General features: G+C 44.0%; 1 protein-coding gene across 2 annotated transcripts in view; it reads left to right on the top strand.

The window, feature by feature from the left end:
- Nucleotides 1-6,888: 6,888 nt before the first annotated feature.
- The window catches only part of LOC118509052 (protein naked cuticle homolog), a 45,499-nt gene continuing 30,487 nt past the window's right edge, over nt 6,889-21,900 (top strand). The window contains exons 1-2 of one of the 2 annotated variants that reach the window (XM_036049161.1): nt 6,889-7,068; nt 8,065-8,669. In XM_036049161.1, coding sequence (XP_035905054.1) covers nt 8,606-8,669 — 64 coding nt within the window. In that variant the 5' untranslated portion in view covers nt 6,889-7,068; nt 8,065-8,605. Of the gene's footprint in view, nt 7,134-8,064; nt 8,670-21,900 lie in introns of both variants that reach the window. The other variant, XM_036049162.1, reaches the window with a different exon arrangement.

The following is a 21,900-nucleotide window of genomic DNA, read 5'->3' as shown; positions in this document are numbered from 1 at the left end:
AATGTATAAATGTCTCTAGAGGTCTCGAGCTGCCATTTCTGGCTTTCTGGACAGTTAGTCCTGTGCACGGGGTGGAAGTCCGGATAGTATTTTATCCTAGGTCCTGCCGTGTGAAGACCGGCTCCGCTGTCTCCCCTGCCATAGGACTCATAATCATGAACATGATCTGTAGAATTTGGAACCAAATTAACGGAAGATATAGCTTCGGTTCTAAACTATAGCTTGGACAATATTTAGAAATTAACGAAAAGCAACATACAACATAACCCCAATATTTTCGCAAGTATTAAATGAGAAGTTCAAAGTAAATTATAGTAGAACTTTCGTTACTGCTTTGATAACACTTCTTCCCCTTAGCTCATTCCAAAGAAACCGAAGTGAAGAACAAAAAAAAACGGTATCAGCTTCCAAAGAAACAATGGACATTGTGCCGAGGCAAACAGCCGTCTCGAGCAATGTAGCAATTTACATAACAATCATAAGATATTCTCGTACTCGAGCTAAAAAGCCACAGGCTATGGCGAACGGCTTGCCATGCTCGTACGCAATGCTCTGGGTATGTGTTTCGCATGGCCTATCGAAGATACATAAATTAATGTATCATTTTCATGTGGCCGACGCGAGACCCATATTACTAACGCTGTGGCTGCCTCCGAGCGTTCCGAGTGCCGGGTGTCGAACCTGATGCCGGGTGGAGAGCGAGACCAAAACAGAAAACAACAACAACAACAACAACATCACGTAATAATAATCTAAAGTTTAAGAAGCGGTGTGGAAAAAAAAGATCGTGAATCTTCGAAAAGTGGTTGAAAATGAAAACAAAAGAACACGAGACTAATTTTCGATGGAGTCTCCTTCGCCGGTTCCGGATAAAAGCAGATGCGCTGGAGGAGAAGGAGGACAAGGAGGAGAGGGCGAGTGAGTGACCAGTGGAGACGAAGGTGTTAAAATAATTCATACCTGTCAAGCAGGGCAAGCGGGCTTCCTTTTTATTCTTCGCCGTGGCCGCCGCCGCCACGGAACCCGGTCGCGCCGACCGATGAAGTGTGGAATGCACAGGACGTCTGATGTATGGCAAGGAGACTGGCATCTGTGCGGAATGCGCTGCGGAAATGTTAAATTTTACACCTTCGAAAGCCACCGTATGGCGTTACCCTGCCCGCCCGAAAAGATAATGGCAGCACGAACGCTGGACGGCCGAAGAATTTGGGCGAAAGAAGGAAACATAAACTAGCGGCTTCGGTAAAGAAAAATGTGAGCAAAGCACCGCGACTAAGCGAGAAGCGCAACGCACGGCCAAATCACACCTTCATGGCGCGCACAAAAGGAAGCGGGAGTAACAAAGATCGGCCAGCGAATAATGATAGCGGCAACCGCCGTCGGGCGACCCAAGGAAAAATACGGCATGCAACTCACAGCAGTACCGACGCTTCAAAACTGGCTGCTTGGCATGGGTAGCGGGGCCACCACCTGACTAAGGACCGTCCCCATGGCAAGGTGCGATTTTTATTATCGATGGTGTTATTAGCGTTGTTTTGATGAGTTTGGAACTTGCAGCGAATCAGACCGGGAAGGAGAGAGGGCGATCGAGTCGGGCGCGAATCGTCCGTGCATTCGGCTACCGCAACGTGGTCTGTGCAAACCGTCGATCAATAGTGCAGCAAGGAATGGAATAAACTTTTTAAGGGTATGCCATGCTATGGCGGAATCACACTATATGATCGAATGTGCTAGGCTAATGCCAGCATCTTTACAACCCGTTGCAGATCAGCTTTCTGTTACTAATTTTATTTCGATGCTGATCACAACAGTTGAAGTGGTTTATGACCTATGGCAAACCTAGTGCAACGTTACCGATTCCGACGTCAATTGCTGAACATAAAAGTCTTCTGCTTTAGGGTCCCCAATTTAGGTAGAGGTAGAAATTAAAATATAACATCCAATACACGTATGGCAATAATTGCAGTCAAAGCATTCACTAGCCATTTGGTACGCTGATATTTATGGTTTAAATACGACGAGGACATAAACGTCTTCCTTATTTCTCTTTGTCGCTCAAGACCTCAAGAGGGGTTGGTCTTCGATTACTAGCTTGCTTGGCTTAGCTTACCCGCCGTTGGACTAATCACAATCCTGTGTACGAGGAAACGATCCCGGACGGGAGTTTTGAGTTCGACCATTTTTAGAAGCCTTCAAGTAATCCAACAGAGTATGGTAGCTATTTTGAACAAAAAGCCAGCAGTTCCAATATTGCGCCACATGGAAGCGCACGTGTGCTCTCTTACAGCGGGAAAACAAGAAACACAATTTTACCAATGCCTCTCTACTCCACGCACACAGCATGCGAGTCTCGATCATCATCACCATCATCATTTGCCATTCAGTTGTGGCGGCTTTCCCCTGTCTCTTGGAGCACATAATGAAGCCGCCATTTAATTGATGCCACCTCCAAGACTGCGGATCTCCTGGTCGGGTAATCCTGCTGCTATCGGGAACCCATTTACTACCTCCTCCATTGCAAAGCCCCTCCGTAGGTGTCGTAAGACACTGGAAAGCGAATGGACGTGAAGGTACCGGAGAACAAAAGCAAAGCTGGACACTGACCATTAGAGGTTCGGTTCTGCGGAACCCTGGCCAGTTTGTGGAAAGGCGGGAGAAAAAAGAGAAATATACAAAAACACAACAGCAGCAGATAAGGCTTCTCCAAGGAAACGACTTACGGCTGCGAGATAAAATGGTTAGGCCGACGGGGTAAAGAAGAACGCCAAAGAAGTCAAGACATCAGCGCCAACACGCGTTCCCGCGTTTGAGACCGGCCGCTGCTGCTGCTGCTGTCAGAGATGCGGTATGCTCCGTTTACGTGCCCTGTTCTCCATGGGGCTTTTCGGTGGGTTGCATGGGTTTGAAAAATTATACACGCCCTTGAGCGGCAAATGTTAGGTTGTGGAGGTTTATTTCTAGAGCCTTGCTTGATGGGGCCGCCGCTTTTCACGCTCGGTGCTGTAAACTGTGGACTAATATGGACGAAAGAAAAAAAAAAAACAACTAAAATAGTAAAATTTAACAACAAAACTCGTTTGTACGAACTTGTTTCACGTGAATCGCTTCTGTCAAATAAAAACTTTACTGCGGGCCATAGATCGCCTATTTCGATCGTTCTGCAAGGCTTCGCTGTGCGACTCGTGCTTTGATCTTTTGCCGCCTCGCATGATGGCGCTGGCTTCTTCCCATCTTTACAATTTTGCTTTCTGACTCCTTTTTCCTTCATCTCAATGCCTACCCCAATCCAGCGAAGAGCGCTCGAGATCGAGCTTAAACACACGCAAGACAACCCCAAAAAGCTCAACCAGTGTTCTAACAGATCGCAGCGTGCTGGTTGGTGTCTCGTGGTAACCAGAAGACTGGAGGCATGCTTGGTTAGGTTGACGACGAAGACCATTCTGTCGGTGGGGGGATTCATCTTGACGATCTTTTCTTAGATCATACGCAACAGATTGTGTGCTTTGGGGTATGGTCGGATGGCGAGACTGCCGACAGCATGCTCAAGATTGAGATGGATAAATGTAATCAGAGGGAGGCATATCGGGAGACGTGGAATTGCTTTGCAATTGTGAGTTAATTAAAATGTCCACCAAATGAGACTTGATGCTGCAACGAGGCTGTTGCACGGCCGACAACGGCGCCGGTCTTCACACGGCAGGACCGGGGCTCAAATCCCATCTAGACGTTCGGAAATGGCCGGCCGAGACCTCTCGAGGTTGTAGTGCCAAGCAAGAAGAAGAATAAGACTTACTCGTGGATTATCCAATCGATCCTCTGAATTCTGCAGCCAAGCAGATTCGCCAAAGCTCCTGTGGGCTGGCAACGACGTTTGAATAGTACCAATCGATTGAGTCGCTTTAAATCTTTCGGTTGTGTTTGGTTTTCGGTTTCGCCAGGAAGGTCAGCAGACTTCCCGAAGCACTTAAGTATGCATATTATTAATATCAAAAGTAAAAGGCACATGATTTTTCCATCTATTGCTCCACTATCTGAATTTTTCGAATACTTTGTCCTTGTTATCTGTATAACGTTATTCTGCTTTGAAAAATGCCTTGGCAGACCAGCAAAGTAGCACAGTTGCAAAGTAGGTCTTTGCAGGTTCTACCCAGGAACGGCTCAGCCTTTCATAGGTATTGCAATTAGTTTCAAGTGTTCCATATGCTATAATGTTGCCAGACCAGAGCTTTGATGTGTTGATTGTGATGTGGAATGCGTTTTTTTGCAAAACAATTTTGCTGGCCTGTAATACTAGTTTGTCTGGAATAGTTGCTGTGCAGAGGAAGTGAGCACATGAAACTCACGTGTTTCATCATCAGTCTCCGGCTGTGTAGTGCGGCCCAGATCTTCCTTTTAACTTTATTTCCATTTCTAACTGCAACATTACAACCACAGGAATAAAAGATGGATTAATTAGGTCCTCTCAACGTACACCTTCGTCAATGTAAGATCGTTTTTTGTTATTTGAATCGGTGCTTTATTATTAAGGCAAAAAGAGGTTGCAAAATCCCAAGGAAACAATCCTCTTCCTATCTACACACTATTCAACCATTAGTTCTACAACCCAAATGCGAGTAATGTTTTGTTTTACATTTTCCGTGGGCTTGGGAGTTGTCGTCGCCGACCGCTGGACAAAAAAGGGTACATTTTGCCGTGCCAGCCGGTTTTTGTTGCTACTGTGCTGCTGTCACCTTAAATTGCAGTTTAATCTGTAAATCGGATGTTCCTTTCGGGTGGACGACTTGAGTAGAGTGGAGAAGAAAAAAACGGAAAACCATTATTAAAACGCAATCTTTTGCGGGGACGCTGAACTATCTGGTTGATGCTGTTCGATTAATGTGCCGACCGTAGGATGCAATATTAATTACAACCATCAAACTAATGTGCCTACGTACGGGGTTCCGCTCGCAGTGTAAGCGCGCGACAGAGCAGAATCTTCAAAGATTGCCGCAAACTGACGGCCGATGGCGCAGAGACGGTATGAAAGCAGCAAAAAATAAACCCCCTTTGTATCGATCACGCTATGGACGGTTAACCCTTGAATGGGGAGATGATTGTTAGCGGAATTGTAAGGTACCTTTACTGACACACTTTTACTTTATATTTTTATGTTTTACTATAATTGAGCTTCCCCTAACAGACATGTTTTTTTTTTTTAAATGGTTATGGTCACTTTAGTAACACACAAGATTCAGTAACATATAAATTTGAATTGATCTAAACTGATCAGCTTAATTGTGCAACATGACAGGGTTGATATAGGTTTCTGTTTTATTTAATTCCTGTTTCTGTCTTCCACAATTCCAAAGCTGCTAACCGTCCCACGCCAGATGCACAGCAATGCATGCCTGCACGAACCGTCCCTTCAGAGAGCGTCGTGCACGGCAATTTTTGATCGATGGAACATTAAGGCATAATTTGAAATTTTGATTGTCGATCTTGGACTACCCCATCATCACGGCCCCCGTTCCTTGCTCAGCGTGCACGAAACACGCCGCCAACCTCTAGGGAATAAGTTTTGCAACAGGGAGCATGGGTAAATTACGGAACCGTGTCAAATTGATGATAACTTCACCGTTCTGCTATTGTTCCTCTCAGTACGAAGGCGCGAAGTAAGGTGAAGCAAAAAAAAAAAGGAAACAAGCATTGGAAAAGCATTAAAAGAAGTAAAAAAAACCTGAAGATACATACGATCCGACACCTTCACTGTAAGAAAGGGCCAAAGTGCAGGTTACACTGTGGCCTGCGGATGGATTGCGGGGTCGCTTTATCGATTGTTCCCATTATTTCCTCCATTGAACACATTGTTTCTCCAAATCGCCAAAGGGAAATTTCAGTCGTTGCAATTAAAGTTTGCAAAACAATTTGGTACTTTATTCGTTTAAAGTTTCTGGATAATACTTATTTTTCAAGTGTGATTTTGTGCATTTTTTTTCTGCCAGATATTCACCTACAAGCTCTTTTCATCCATTTGATGCTGGATCAGGGCGATCGAACCGTTGCAATTCGCGCCGGTTTAGAGTTGTTTAACATGGTTACCGGGTGCGCATCACACCACATTGGGGAAAAAAGAATCGAAGCGAGAACACACCGTTTTCTAATTACGACGAGCTGGTAAAGAAGGTTTGCGTGAATTGTAACTAATGGTGCTAATAGCATGAAAAGCGGTCTGGACGGTCCGAATGGCTTCTTGCAATTGGATAGAAAAAAAGCGAGGCATGGTGTGAATACGGTGTTGAGTCTAGTAAAAAAATATCAAAAGGAAGAGCCGTTCTTCAATCAAAATGATTTTTTTCTTGTTCTCCAACAACAGTCCTGTGCATGTTTTAGGATAAATAAATGTATGTGATTTAAACTTAAAAAAAAGATATCCGCACAGATTTTTGTAACCTCGACTTATGAAAGTATTGATACAAAAAAAAAACAACCGATTTGCACTTGATTTTTCTTATAATCGTGCCTACAAAACACCACACTAACGGTAATGAAAGAAGAAATCAAACGATTACAATTTAACATTCTTATGGAGTCGTATTGCTCCTTGCTCCCCTAGAGAAACAAAACGCCCGATCATTCCGTTGAATTTGTTGTTGCTCGGGCGTTCATACCACAGGGCTGAGTACTTCAAATTATGTTTCTGAACGCTCTCGTGATGTTTTACGAGAAAAACCGCGCGTTGGTCAAAATTCTCTCACTTCACCTGAACTGTGCTCTCCGTCTCTCATTCTGTTGCTCGCCGTAGCAACCACCGTACCGCAGGACGCATGCACACGCACACACCTCACAAAGTGTACAAACGCATGGCGAGAGCGTAAAGCCTGTAAAGTAAAGGGACAGCAGCATACTTGGGGGCTCTCTCTATTATTTGTATCGTTACTTTCAAAGCGTGCGGACGTGCGGCGTGTCGTTGCTAGTGCCAGTGAAAAAGCATCACCACGCAGTTGTTACTATTTACAGTGGTTTTCCCTTACGCCACTATTTATCGAGTGAGACTTGCAAAGAAAAACAACCAATACAAGTGTTCAAAATGTAAGTTGCGTGCGTGAAGTGTTCATGGAAAAGGTGGCACTTGTGTTTCTACGCGACTATTGAAAGTATGTTTATATTTAAACGAACAATTGTTGTGAAGGGTGTGAAACAAAATTGTGCTACTGGAAACGAATTTTATTTAAATCACTGTATACTCGTGACGTCTTATAACTCGTTTCTAGACGCAGCGCAAGACGGATATTGTTTTAATTTCATTCTGTCCGAAGACGGCCATTGCCGCCGTGCTAATTCATGCTCGATGATGGTTGTCTTTCTTGTTCCACCGACATTGCATTTCCCAATTCCAATTCTACGTGGTCTCTGCAAGCAAGCAGGTGAAGCCGATGGTGTTGTGGTGAATTTTTGCTTATAAAATAAGCCCGTGAAGAAAATTACAAATGAATAGCAGCATCATTGTGTATCAAGTAACGCAAGCTTAATTTCTTTGGTTGTTGCAATTGTTAAATTATTAATCCGAACGTAAACAATTCACTAGAGTAAAAACACAACACCGAGGCAGCAGCCTCTATCGAACGAAACATATAGCTGAGGGCAGAGTGGCGTAGTAAAAAAGAGAAGCATAAGCACACACACTGTAGCACGCGAACGGCAGCACCAACACTGTGGAAGTTGTAGGTTGAACGTGCACCAACACAATGACACTTGTTTTGTGGCCACGTTATGTTTGCCTGAGCAGCATACTCTAAAGACGTTCAACTTCAATTCCCGCTCAATTTCAAAGCGTAGAAATTTAATGTTTTGACGCGTTGGTGGATTTTTGGAACAAGTTTGTTATTAAATGGACAGGGCTCGTGTACATATACGTAGCGAAATAGCCTTCGTATGATTAGACAAGATCAATTTTAGTTTTGGTAAAACTCACTTCTGGAAAACGAATATTAGTCTGTAAAATTCACGATCCTTCCTACATATTCTACAACGAATCGATTTCCCTAGGATATCAATGAAACAGTGCATGTCTTCTTTTTCTTACAGCAAACGCAAACGGCAACGTGTACCCTCTACTACCACCTGTCAAACAAATAAGTGATAGATCAAATAGTGATCGCGGTGATCTGGTGATCCAACATAGTTGCGAGTGTTGGTTCGAAGGTAAAATGATGCAGTTGGTTCACTGCAAAGTCACGGTAGCAATCCAAGTGTGCGCGTGGTAGTGGTACACGAATGGTGCGAAAGTGCAATCCAAGTAAACGCCCAAATGTTCACTAGCGGGGCTAGCGCGAGAGGATGTGTAGTGTGAAGTAATCGTGTGGAATTAAGTGAAAAATGGGAAAATAGTTGTACGGGGTGCCGCCTGTACGGGAAGCTAGGTGTGTCTGTGTGCATCGTCCGATCGGCAGATCGAAGAGAATGTTATGGGGCGTGGAAAACCGTTCAAAATAACCCCACATTTAGTGTAGTGTAAGCGTAGCAGTGAATTTGAAGCAATTGTCTTCAACTTGTAGTGTTTGAAAATCTAAACAGAAAAAAAAGCAAAACGCTTCGTTCCTGAACGTGGCATCTCACGGCTGGCGTAATGGCAGGAAATATTGTTAAATGGTGGAAGCACAAGATACTCGGCGGCTACAAACAGTTCACAGGTATGTTTACGAATTTCCGCTGTCTGCGATTCATACTGTGCATTGCTATAAATCTCGACACCCTAATCCCTTCCAAGAATGTCACTTAATCTCTATTGCACTGCAACGCTGAAATGGGGCCGACGTTGAAAATGTCGCAGATGGTGCGGTGCTCAATTTCATCGGCCATTATCAGGTTCCCAAATGTCAAGCCTCTCTAGTTCGAAGATCACCAAACGATGGTGGTGACCCTTGGAAGAACACACCCTTGCGCCAAACATCCATTAATGCTGCGAGATTATTCAGGACACTGCTCTGCCGAAAGCAGAGAAAGGGAAAGAAAATGTAGGTTTTTGTGGAATAAGCTGTCGACACATACTGGGTAATTTATTCTTCATCACAAAATGCTGCTTTTTCCAGTTTTGTTGCTATCGCACAGTTTGGCTTTGGGAAAAGTTTTTCGGGAATACATAATCCTCCCGGCTTAGGACAAGCCCTTTAACCTTCTCCGTTCGTCTACCATGAAATGGCTCAAACGAATCCGATGGGGCGGGCCGTACTCCGAGTGGTAGGAGGAATGACGTGTCAAAGCGTTGAGCAAAGAATTTCGTTCGTAAAATGAATCCGAGGCGAAGGAGGGTGGATGCAAGAATCGCCTCAGTTGAACTAAAACTGTGCTTGCCGCGGTTGGCAAAGCTAACTGTGCGAGTGAAGACGTACGATTTTTTCATATTTCCGTTTAACAACCTTCTTTTGGCACTGTTTGTTAAAAGCGCCACAAACCCAATTAGGAGTTGTGCAGAAATGCAAGAAAAACGTGGGACTAAACTAAGATCTGAAGAGGAAAAACGCTTTGTACCTTGGTGTCAATCGGGAGATTCACACGCACGCACGTACGTACACTTCTTTCCGGTCCATTCTGGTATCGGTTGTGTTTGAAACAGAAAAAAAACAACCCCATTCATCAAAGATGGCGCGTGTGTAGGAACGGTTGCGTAGCAGCAGCAGTAGCGGCGGCAACAGTACCATCTGGCTGTGTTACTGTGTTCTGTAGCTCTGCGGCTAATTTTCACACCTCGCACACTCTCGGCGTCGTGTATGGAGCCGCCATTCTTGTACCGCAGGCCATTTTCTCCGTTACGTGCCTGGCTCCCTGATGTTTTGGCAGATGGTTTTGACCTAGTTATGTTGAATTGGAAGAAGGGGTGGGAGATGATATTAAAGGGCGACCAAGGAGATCGTTTACCCGTAGTTGAAACAAGGATTGAGGTTAGTTTGCTAAAACAGATACAAAAGATTTGCTATATTTTCTTCAAATACAAAATATATTTAAAATGAAACCAAAATAAACACAAAGCACATCAAAATATTAGGCTAAATTCGTAAGGCTTATTATGAAAATTTAGTTGTTACATTAAGTCCTTCTCCACTAAAGTCTACTGGGTTCAGATCGTCCTGATCGAAGAAGGATAGGATGTGTAGATCGGATGTCCCAACTCAGTAATAATTCCATCAGAAATGTTGAAGTTTTTGTAATATGTTTTCGACTGGCCAAATATCTTTTGATTGTTGGAAATTGGTATCAGAAGACAAAACATGACACAAGGAAATATTATTTTTAACTAAAACGCTTCCATCGAAAGACATCCATTAAGAATCCTTCTTTATAACCTAGCGGAACGTTTAACTCTAAATCTCTTAATCGAGTACAACACATTTTTGAAATTTTCACAACCTGCCGTTAGTCCCTTGTTGTAATAACTTGTAGAATTGATTGACTTGAATTCGAAACATCTGAATGAATTTTTACTAGTTCAACTTCCAATCTTGCCTTAGTGGATACAGCTGTGGTGTGATATCATTTTCCTGTGCCCTTAAGGTAAATCTTACTGAAGGGAGAGGACTAAGCTGTTGGTGGTGAGGTGAGCAAATCACGCTTCAACCGAACCGTCATCCAACAAGTTGATTGCCAACGGAAACCTTCTGGGTACGGATAGGAGCAGCAGGAGCAGTGGATGGGAAGGTTGCTGCAGTTACCGCACCGTCGTGCGTGCGGCGAGTGCGTATGGCTGCGGTTGCCTGTGTTCGAACGTGTGTGTATGTATGTGTGTGATGATCCTCAGCGTCATTATCATGCGTGTGCTGTTCATCCATCCACCCACCGTCGGTCGTCCGTCTCTCACGCATGGGTTTTCTCTCGTCTGCTGCGGTGCGTCGATCATTCTCTTGCAGTAATGTATGAACGATCTCGCGTATTTTCTGTCTCGCTCTAGCTCACATGAACACGACCCCCTAGAAAGACCACCACTTGCTGCCACTCTGGGAAGCTATCTCCCTTTGCTGACTTTCGTCTCTTTCACGCTACCGGCACGGTCGTTCGAATAGGCCGGTGCGCCGGGTTTCGATGCTTTTATATGATCTCTGTCGGCTTTTCTTTTGCTGTGTGTGCGCGCGCGTGTGTGTGTGTACGGGGTTTGGTTTTTTTCTTTCAAATTTCGATTTCTCTTTCTTTCTCGATCGTTTGGTCGTTTTATGAGTCGCGAGAGTGCGTGCATGCCTGTGGCTTCAGCATCCATCCGTTCCATCCCTTCCCGCTCATGCCTTCCGTAGCAGTACAGTATATGGAACCAAACAACCCCCTATCCATACCACCCAACCTCCTTACACGCCCTTCTCCATGAACCTACGGAGCGGTTTCGATTCTTTTTGACCGCCGCTCCGCTTTAGCGTTCCACTCGCTTACTTGCCGCCGCGTCAAACCATCCTTCCACCGCTACCACCTTCCTCCCCCACTCGTTCCCATGTTGCCCACACATGCCCGTTGCCGTTGACCAAACGACCGTCGTGCCATTCGGTGGCATTCCTATTTCGGTCGCGTTTTCGGAATTGTTCCACTCGGCCTCTTCGCCCTGCGCCGGCCTGCCCTGTCACACAACCTATGGAGCATCCTTCCGCCTTCCCCCTTCTCGACCCGTTCGCCCGTCCGCTCCCTTCCTCATCCTTAATAGATAGTGCGCAGCCGCGCGGGATCCCTTTTCGGTTTCTTTCTTCTTCTGCCGTACCCAGTGCGTGCTTGTGTTTGTGCGTGCGTGTGTGTGAAACTGTGTTGTGTTCCTCTTTTTTTCCTCTCCATTTATTTTTTCTCTTTCATTGCTTTTATGCTTCGAATCGGTCTCTCGTCGGGGTCGGTCGAGGCGGTGGTTCTGCTTTGCGTTCTTCTTTTTCCCTCTTTTCTTTCCATATTTTGTTTTCCTTTGCCTTTGCTTCTTGTGTCTTTACCTTCTGATGTTTTTCGGTGCGCTTTGTGTTTTTTTCTTGTTCTTTTCGTCATTTGTGTCGAGTTTTTACACCTTCCTTTTCGTCCCTTTTCCGTGGTGTTCCGAACCCCCGCCCCACTCTGCCCACCCTCGAAACCATCATTCATTGGCGTCGAGCATTAGGGGTCTTTTCGGTAGAGAAGCCGAGGGAAGGAAACTGGTGGATGGTGAAATGAAAAGTGGATGAAAGCAAGCATGCATGATAAAGAAGGCCCAGGAGGCCCCGAGACACGGTAAAGATACGTGCGTTCTCGGGATTTTTTGTTGTTGTGAATTCGTTCTTACCACATCTTTGCCGCCTGGCGGAGGATCGCTTTTATAGTTCATCGTGGAACGGAGCGAACGGCAACAGCTTTTGCCGATCGTCCCCCTCCACTCTGGCCAGTACATTTTGTTTTCTGGTTCTTTTCTCGAGAAGGATGATTCCCTTATGCTCTCCGCAGGTTGTGTTTCTATGTCATATTCATCGGTCATCGATAGCCCGCCATAGGTCGCTGGATCTATGTGTGTGTGTGTATGCGTGCTTTGATGCTTTGTGTTGTAAAATAGGACGGCATCCGACAAAAGCCGTTCCGTCGTTCCCCTAGACTCTAGCATACTTCTTCGGACCCGATCTTGTTTCGGTGGTTAGGAGTTCCTGATCCTTTTTTTTCCTTTGCTACGCCGTTTACGTTTACGCATCCGTACGCATTTTAACACGCAAACGTCGTGCCCAACCCGGGTACGATCCTGGAACGGGAGGAAACAAAGTGATCAGAGGACGTCTTTTGAGGCGATCTTCGCACACTACTTAGAAAATATGGTTTTGAGAAAAAGGTTTTCTGCCAACACTGGGACCAAAGAAGAAAGAAAAAAAAAACACAACGGACCGAATAGAATTATGATCGTTAAAATAGAAGGGAATGTGAACGGGAACGATACAAAAATGAGGACGTGAGCGTGGCATTCTTTCAGCCCTCGGTTGGAACCATCTGTTCCGGGGTAACCATCTTTAAGGGGCATTTTTCGATCATGATCGATCGGTTTTTGGAATTTCTCGTTGTGGGTATAGGTAGGGGTTTAAGAAAAAAGTGGAAAAATACATTTTGTGAAGCAAGAATCTACTGCAAAAATACATCCCAGAAACATAGCATCTTAATAACTCAATATGATGCTTTTAATTTGTCTATTTTTAAAGAAAGTTTTATGTACTCAACATACAAATAGATTCATCTTCTTGAAATGTGGGAATCTGCTCTGTCGTCCGCCCATAGAATTCAGCTTTCCAGCTTTCCTTCTACAAGTAATCCACTCTTGATCTCGGCGATGTTGGGTCAAGTTTATGTCTTGCCTACTAGAGGTTTGTTAACGAATCCAGACCGTCTACGTAGGATGGGATATGCTAATAAGATTTTTTGTCAAGTAATTTTTGGTTAGAATAACTCCGACAGTTGTTTTATATTGTATTGAGCTTAGTTTCGGAATAAATTCAAGAAAAAAAGTTCTAAAGAATCATGGAACGGGGAGACACACCAAAAGTCTTCCAAGACACACCAGGAGTATTTTTAAGAATTGTTGAACGGACGGCTTCAATTCTGTTTATTATCAGTCCATGAAACTGTCGCTTCTGTACAGATCTTTTATGGAAGCTATATTTTCTCCCATTAAGTCAGTAAATTATGGTCTAGATAATAGCCCACTCTCATCATGGGATAGCATATTCGATGACGATCCATAAAATCCCCGCAGCTATGTTCCCTGACAACGTGGATAAGTTCATTCCAGAGCTGTTTGCAAAAATGTCAAACATTTTTCTTCGGTGTCTTAAAACATCTTCTCAGCTTCAGGTTTTTGTTCAACAAGGACGCCCTGACCGCATTGTTACCTGATGTGAATATCGTACTTGACAAGATTGACACAATATGCACAGAGTGCCCCATAGTTTGTAAGAGTTGACTGTGGATGCTGTATCCCCGGCATCTGGACCACTTATATTTTCTCTAGGGTATGTGCCTGCACAAAATGAAAAGAAGAAAAGGGTAAAAAGGTGTATTGCTTCAGTTCCATCCGCTCCAGTTGTACGAAGCGAACATTGGTTTGCATCGGGTGCAGCAGTGTGCAGCAGGCAGAAAATTAGTGCAACTGTGGGGAAAATTAAGATAATGATAATGATGCCTGGTTACACCGGTGGAAAAGCAACCACCGCGCGCACTCGGCTCCTCTACCGTGTTCCCTGCGCTGGTCCTGCGTCATACGAATCATACTACCATCCAGTTTTGCTACGACCCCTTCTTCTTCAGCTGCTGCTTTGTGTACAATGCTCCCCAAAGGGAAGAGAGAAATCTTTATCGCCTTTTTCAACGCAGTGTGATGAAATGTGGAAGCGTTGCAAATTGTAGCCTTTTGTTGGTCTTTTGTGTTGTGTGGTGTGTGCGGCTTCGGTGGTACAGTTTCAGGTGCATTACGATTTGCACATACAGCACCACCACGACCCATGCGAACGGTGTTTCTTGATATCGTTGAAGTCTGTGGTAGAAACCAACAACCATCAACACTTTAGCTCCGGGATTCTGGTCAAAACTTGAGATTGTTTTTTTACCAAGCGTAGTATTTTATTCCAATGCAAGGGAAGTTGGCTAATTTTTCGAAACGTCGTACCGTTACGCCAACGCAAATGTATAACCTCGCCCGTAAATGGGATGAAGTAGTATAATTTCCGGATTGTAGCCATTGAGTTTCGAGTGGGCTTATTCATTTCTTGCACTTGACTTGTTTAAATTATATTCTTGAGGGTATCTTAAGAATTGAATTTATAATGAGAACGCGCACGGCTTTTGTGTGGGAATTATTAAATCACATTAATTTTAATCTGAGATTGTAGCAGAGGGCAAAATATCCGTTCCGGACGTGAAGTCACAATTGAACGAGTTAAAGATTTGTCTTTTATTTTGGAAGAGATCTGTTCAACTGCTGGTTTTTTTCAACACGATTATGCAACATTGTGCTTCATAATAATTACGAACATTGTAGTTCAAATGTATTCTTCGATACCCTGGTAAAGATTGCACTAAGACACTCAGCTGCCCATTCGCCGGCAGCGCAGTGGTTTCGTTTCCGCAACCGTGTGGCAAAACGTTCAAATGTTGCCAAGAGTGTAAGGTAGGCGAAACGATTTGTTCTCGTATACAGCAACACCCTACAATTAACCACGCAAAGTCGCTGTTGGGGCGAAAGATTGTTTTTCAATAGGCTTCCCCCTTTTACGGCAAGCGAAGAGAGGCTGCAATACACAGTTGCATTCGAAGGAGACAAGATGCATTCATATTTAGGTGCATTGTAAAAGGTTTGCTTCAAAACTGCCGGAGGAAATGATTAAAAATTTTCCGTTTGCCCCGGCCGGCGGTGGTTGTGGAAAAAATATGCACAAGGAAAACAAAGCAAAAGCCGGCGAGAAGCAGCAACCGGCAGAATCGAATCGGGCCGGATGTGTTGGAAATGCATGGCAAGGTAATCATTACTTGCGGTGTGGTGACGGAAAGTATCAATGGAGGAACACTACAAAGAACCAGCTCTATCACTCTGTTGATTGCGGGGTTCGTACCGGTGTCGTCAATGCGACCGGAACCAGTTGTCTGTTGTGTATGCTCAGCCAAAGATATGTTGCTACCGTCGGAAGAATTGGTGCGCCAAGGTGCATTTCCAGCTCGTTATATGCATCGCCACAAGAATCGACATTTCACGGAGTTTGACATGGAAGAAACAAGGACGTTCCACTTCAAACGGCGATCGTACATTTCCGCACTCGCTGCTCCCCGCAGGGCTTTACTCTATTCGTCAAAGCGCTTTAGTTTTTCACCGAAAATTTTCGGCTCCATCTGCTGGTTTGGAATTTGCGGTTGGTTTTTATTGCTCGTGTGTTGTCCGTCTTCCTTATGATGCGGCTGAACACGTTTTTGCAGATGTCTTGCAACGCAATGCTCCCCTTGGCCGCAGAGAAATACCAATGCCTTTTTTAAGGCGAATGAAGCGGCATTCGATGTGGCGGCCGTTTCTGCCGTCTCTTTGTGCCTTCCGTATTGTTGTGGCAGCCGCACGTGTATTTTTACGAGCCACGGCTGGATTCTGTGTGTTTGAGTGGTTTTTTTTTACCTTCGACATTGGACTTAGTTGCAACAAAACCGCAAGACAGTGGGCACGATTGTTAAGTTCCGCCGATTTTTGCTGCCCTGCTACCAGACGTTAACAAGATAGCCGTCAAGCAACTAAAAAAAAAACAAGCCCCTTGGAGGGCGGATGAGAGATCTTTCGTATACTACTTCTTCAGCGTGCTTTCTTACTATAGCCGCAGTTTTTTTTCCCTGATCGCGAATTTCGCTTCTTTAGTTCACTGTCGGCCGAACAAATGCAACAAACCTCAAAAAGCGGACCAGTGTCTCAGCCTTATTTCTGAGCGTTTTTGCTTCGTTCCATCTCAAACGCTCAGTTATGGCAGGTATTTTGGGTTTTGTGTTCGAAAATGTTATCGGTTTCTTTCGTTCCAATTCACTTGGATGCATCCGCAAAGATACGGTTCGGCAACAAGTTTGCTGCCGCCGTGCTCATAATATGAGTAAAAAGAACAACCATTCATCGCTTCCATCGCTGTTAAATTGATTCCATCTGTCACTCAACATGTTACGTGCCGCCGTTATTTGAAAATCCGACACATTTTCAAAACCAACCCGTTCATTTTCGAGATAATCCAGGGAGGGACAGTGAATATCTTATTACAAAAACAATTTTACTACAAAAAAGATTTTTTTTTGATACTGAATCTACGATACGAATCACCACCGGTTTATGTCGGGCTGTTGCTCTCCTTGCCGAAGACATAAGATCTGTTTTTTGGATACTGTTGCCTATTTGTTTTGTGCGAGGTTACCAAAATTTTACAAAATATGTAAGGTTGACTGTGTTGTATCAAAGTTTGAGTTACTTAAACAAGATATTTCATACCCTGCGTTCAGTCTGTTATTTTCCGATTCAAACCGATCTTACTATTATCTTTAGATGTACCTGTCGATGCCATCACCGGTAAAGATGATAAGAAGGTATTAAGTACAGTAGTACATATTATTCTTAAATTTTGGTTGAAAACCACCTATGAAACTTTCGTGAGTATTGTGTGTATCTGTTGTCGTCTTCATCGCTTCAGTGTGAGTTGTATGGTGAACGGGAGATGGTCCATCACCTGGGAAGATGGCAGCCACTTTTTCTGCCTTCCTAAGGCTATGTGTTCCGCAACGGCTATAATTATAGCAAGGTGCAAAACGCACATCACTTCTTGTAGCGCATGTCCATAGCAGAGATATCCCACGATCGCGTGTTGAGAGTGCCTTTTGCGTGTTTCCCATTTTTGCACCCAACTACTTAACTTAGACTTGGCTTCATTGAGGTGTCGGTAACTTCCACTGTTGTCGCATGGCTTTTATTTCTAAAGTTGTTTACCTGATCTAATAGAACTTCTAGCTTTTATATTCTATTACCTGGCGTTAAACCTTTGGGAATTCTTAGGCTGTCACATCTGACACACTTGAGTATTATTTACCCGTTGCTGGATACATCGCCGAATTACAGCGGTAGTATAAGAAACGAGTATCATTGCTATCATTATCACGAAAATGATGGGTATGTTTGTGGGGTTTGAATTACTTAATTACCCCAGTTTCTCATGCTGCTTTCTCTTTGTAAACTTTGAAAATAGGGATAATCTCAAGAACTATATGAGTAACCGAACAGCCACGTAGGCAAAAATATTTCGCGTAAGATGTCTACGGGTAGGCCTCTTAAGTACATAGATTGTTTTGCTTTTCTGAAGTACTAGTCAACAATCGAACAAAAGAAATGCTTTCCATGTACTTGAATCTGAGCGGAGGTTCTGTCCGCTGTCCTCCAATTATGGTGTTTGAAAAGGCTTATAAGCTCATAGCTACTTTATTTGCCTGAATGCAAACGCAGTTACGGTCCTGTTACGAGATGTTTTTCAAGATAATCCGCAGGGTAATATGTGCACCTCTACGCGTTATCAGACATCAATCTCTTTTCATAAAGTTAAGTCTACACTTTTTCATCGTTGAAAGGGAATGAAATTTGCATGATGCAGCGCAGTAAATCTTCCGTCTCAAAAGATCAGAGTATAAAATAAATGGGCCCTTGCGCATATCTCGTATGGCTGCACCCGGTGCCTTTGAAGTGCGTCACGGAGCATAGAATGGAGATGTTACTACAGTCGTTTGCACATACCAAACCTCTTTGGCATGTGATCGCTCGGTTTAGTGTTCAAGGTACTTGTTTATCTTGTTCGCATAAAGTACCGTGAATTGTATAGCTTTCAAGGGACACTATATGTAGTTCTTGAAAATGTAGCTAAAGGACTGCTAGTCAGACGCTTTTAAAACGGTCTGTACTCATTCTTTCTGCCAACTGTAAACTTAAGAAGCCGTATTGAATGTGCGAGTGAGTTGTTTGAGAGTAGGTTTATTATAAATGTAGTATATTATGCTATGCTGCTGCTGAATCCTCTTTCACTCCTAATGATGTCGTTGATTCCAGACATATTGTACAAAGAATAATATAGAAAGAAGTGGGTTTGGATGCTGGGATTATGTTTTTTTTACTCTCTCCAAAACTTCCGAATATGTGCGACTACCTGCCATGGAACGTATTTGTTCTAGGTCTTTGCTGCGTGTTTGTTTACCGTTTCGGTAGGGAAACGTGAAGCTCCGGGCCGTGGATTGGTGATGACTTATTCAAATGGATTTTGTTTTCTTTTTTTTACTATTGCACCACTTCTCACTAACGTATATGGAGTTTGGAAGTCTGGCCTACAATGGCGCATACCAAACGATCTCGCAAACATTTGGAACCTTCTCTTTCGTCGAAAAATGGTTTATGTTTGCTTTTCTCGGATCGCCTTGCATTTGTTTAGTCACCATCTTGGACTCCATGGTGGTGAAAAATAAAGCTTTGCCCAGATCTTGAAAGACTGCGGTGTGTCCCAATGATCAAATTCGATTTTGTAGTTTTTTTTTTGTTTGAATTTTTCGTTTTGTGTTGTTCAATAGTTTTAGTCACATGTCTATAGATTCATTCTTGGTAATAAGTAATAAAAAATTGGATAAGTGTAACGTTTCTTTAAAGCAGTATGTTTAGTATTCGAATCCAGCATAAGTGAGATATCGAGAAAAGAATTTTCAATAGCTAGTTGAATGCCTCAAAAATGTGGCTCATGTAGGAGATACGATCTAAAAATAGCTAGACACTAAAATAGCTTTTTTTTGTTACAATCTGTAAAACTATTCAATCGATCTTAATCGGACCGTAACTGACGCCAACTATCGCCGGATCAGACCTGCCGACAGTCAACCAGGTCGTTGTTACAATATTAATTAAAAACAATTTCATACCGCGTCCTAATAGTGTAGTTACTTCGGCCGGTCATAGCCAACCGCCGATGCTGGGTTGGTGGTCATTAAACTTGCTGCGCGAGAAACGGGCGGTAAAGCAAAGTGTCGGCACGGAAAATATAGACGCGCACGCGAGCTCTCTGTTTCGCTCAAGAGGAGGTTGCCCACACATCAAAGACCCTTTGCGCCGACAGACAGACGCAGACAACAGGCAGCTGAGGAACCGCGGTGGTAGCGGCGCCAAGTTTGCAATCACAATTCCGCCGTGTTGGCGCGATAATGCGCGCAATTTATAGTTATTGTTGTTTCAGGCTGCGAAATAGTGCCATTAGACGGAGGTTTAATTGATCGATTTTGTTTTTCCCTTGCACGGTTTCGTTGCACCGTTGTTGCCTCTCATCGCAGTTTGGCAGAGGCGTTACGTTACCTGAGATAGACACTTCCCAAGCCGCATGAAATGCACATTCTGATGCATATTGACTTGCTGTGGCTGTGGGTCAGGGAAGGCCTCATCGTTTCGACTGTTAGCATAACAGATAAAGCTTGGGTGCTCTTTACGTTGTACAGTTTTTCTTGCTCCTGTACACAGATGCTTGTCATTTCGGCACTGCATGGCCGAAATATTAGTTTGCATCGAATGAATGGTATGTTTGAATCATTTGGCAGCCGACGATTGCTTTTAAAATCATTTGCTGTCGTCATTTAAGCTGTACGACCATCTGGGATCTTCGATTTTCCTGAGGATCTTCTAAAAAGCTTTTAGTCTTATCAACTATAACCTCGACAATCCGTACAACTTTTTATTAGTTCCCCAAAAAAGTTTGCCGCGTTTACATTGGCAGGTGCAAGAAAGCAAGTCTGTCTTTTTTTTTTCGTTTGATTGTGGTTCAATGTCCGATTTGTGTGGACGACGCAACAACCAACACAGCCAACAGCTATGACACAGCGGTCATAAATACGGCGTAGGTCGGATTAAAGCGACTTGAAAAGGGGGCGAAACACATTAACGACCCCATTTACCGTATGTTAAAAAAATGTAACCCGTCTCCGGGTCCGCTCTAAGGCGCGCCGGTCCGAATTCATCAAAGCGGGAAGAATTCGAGATTAGTGCGTTTCCTTCTGGGGCCGTTTCTTGCGGCACCTTGAACAAAAAGGGAATGCTCGTACGATTGTGGCGGCATTCGCTGTGCCTGCGATATATAAGTTAATGACGATTATTGTCGTTTAATGGACGCACAACTGTAGCTGGCCGGACGTTTTCGTCGGCGCGGTCCGGGTTTGGGCGGTGTCTGGAGATGCTGAGATGCCGCAAAGGCAGAAGAACTTGTGGGCCTCTCTCATCTCCAGCTCCGTGTCCATGCTCTGTCGATGGGGTGGCCATGGGATGGTCGACGGCGGATGACTGTTTTATTATTATTATCTTGGATCGGGTTTTTGTTTCCCTCTTCTTCATTCCACCATTCTACCGCACACATTTTTATTCGTTTTGAAAGTTGCTAAGAAAGAAGGTGAGACAAGATTCCATTTGTGGATATCAAAAACCTTGCACACCGGCGCGTCAATCGATTCCGTACTCAGTCCCGTGAAGTGATCGCGGGAAATTGAAGGGAATTTTAATTGATTACCGTTAATTAAAAGCTCCTACACCACTCCTCCTTCCGTTCTAGGGATAGTAACAACAGTATGGGGATGTAGCGCGATACGACGGATGCGTCCTCTCGATGTACAACGATTACGTCCGTCCCGTAGGTCTCGATTACTGACGAGCTGAACACAGAATCGAATTATTCGGTTTGATTCTTGCCGCCCGCGTGTCGCCGTACCACTTGTGCGATCGTTTGCTAAGAGAGGCCATTATCTATAGCGTATCTGGGAGTCGTAAAAGTGGTGAAGCGTATCTTTTTTTAAGGGTTTTAGTTGTGCCGGTTCTGATCGGAGCCTACATCAAAGTAAGGGCAACGATTCTGGTCGTTTAAGTGGCGTCGTGGGGTGCCTTCGTAGGGATGCTGTATAATTCTGATATTTTGTGTGTCCAATGAAAGAAATTTTGTTGGACAGACATGTGCAACAGCGTACTTTTATGTACAGCTCCTAGTGCTTGACCTTCGTTTTAGATGTAAATCTTTGCTTTGTGACTATTTGCCAAGCACAGCATCCATCAGCTTACCTTCTTGATCAAAAGGTATTTTGGTTCGTCCAATAGAGAAATCGGGGAAGTCACAAATGGGTAAAAAATAATAAAATAAATCCCCACGTTTGGTCTTTCTAAGCTCTACCGATTTATTGCAGGTATGTTTTGTGTGTTACGTACTCTGCCATACAGCATCTGACCGCGTCGGCATCACACCTTTTGCCCAAACCGCATTTTGCGTCAAAAGGTCCCGGGGAAACGTTCAAGGTGGTACACAAAAACTTAGAGAATTAGAGGCAGGTCCATGTGCCGGTCGTATTCTTTCGCAAAAGGTGATCTCAGTTAAACAGTTTTCCATTTCCTTGTCACAAAGCACAGCC

Source organism: Anopheles stephensi, chromosome 3, assembly GCF_013141755.1.
Source record: "Anopheles stephensi strain Indian chromosome 3, UCI_ANSTEP_V1.0, whole genome shotgun sequence".
NCBI lineage: Eukaryota > Metazoa > Arthropoda > Insecta > Diptera > Culicidae > Anopheles > Anopheles stephensi.
The sequence above is the reverse complement of the archived record's forward strand: the minus strand, read 5'-3'. Positions and strand labels throughout refer to the sequence as shown.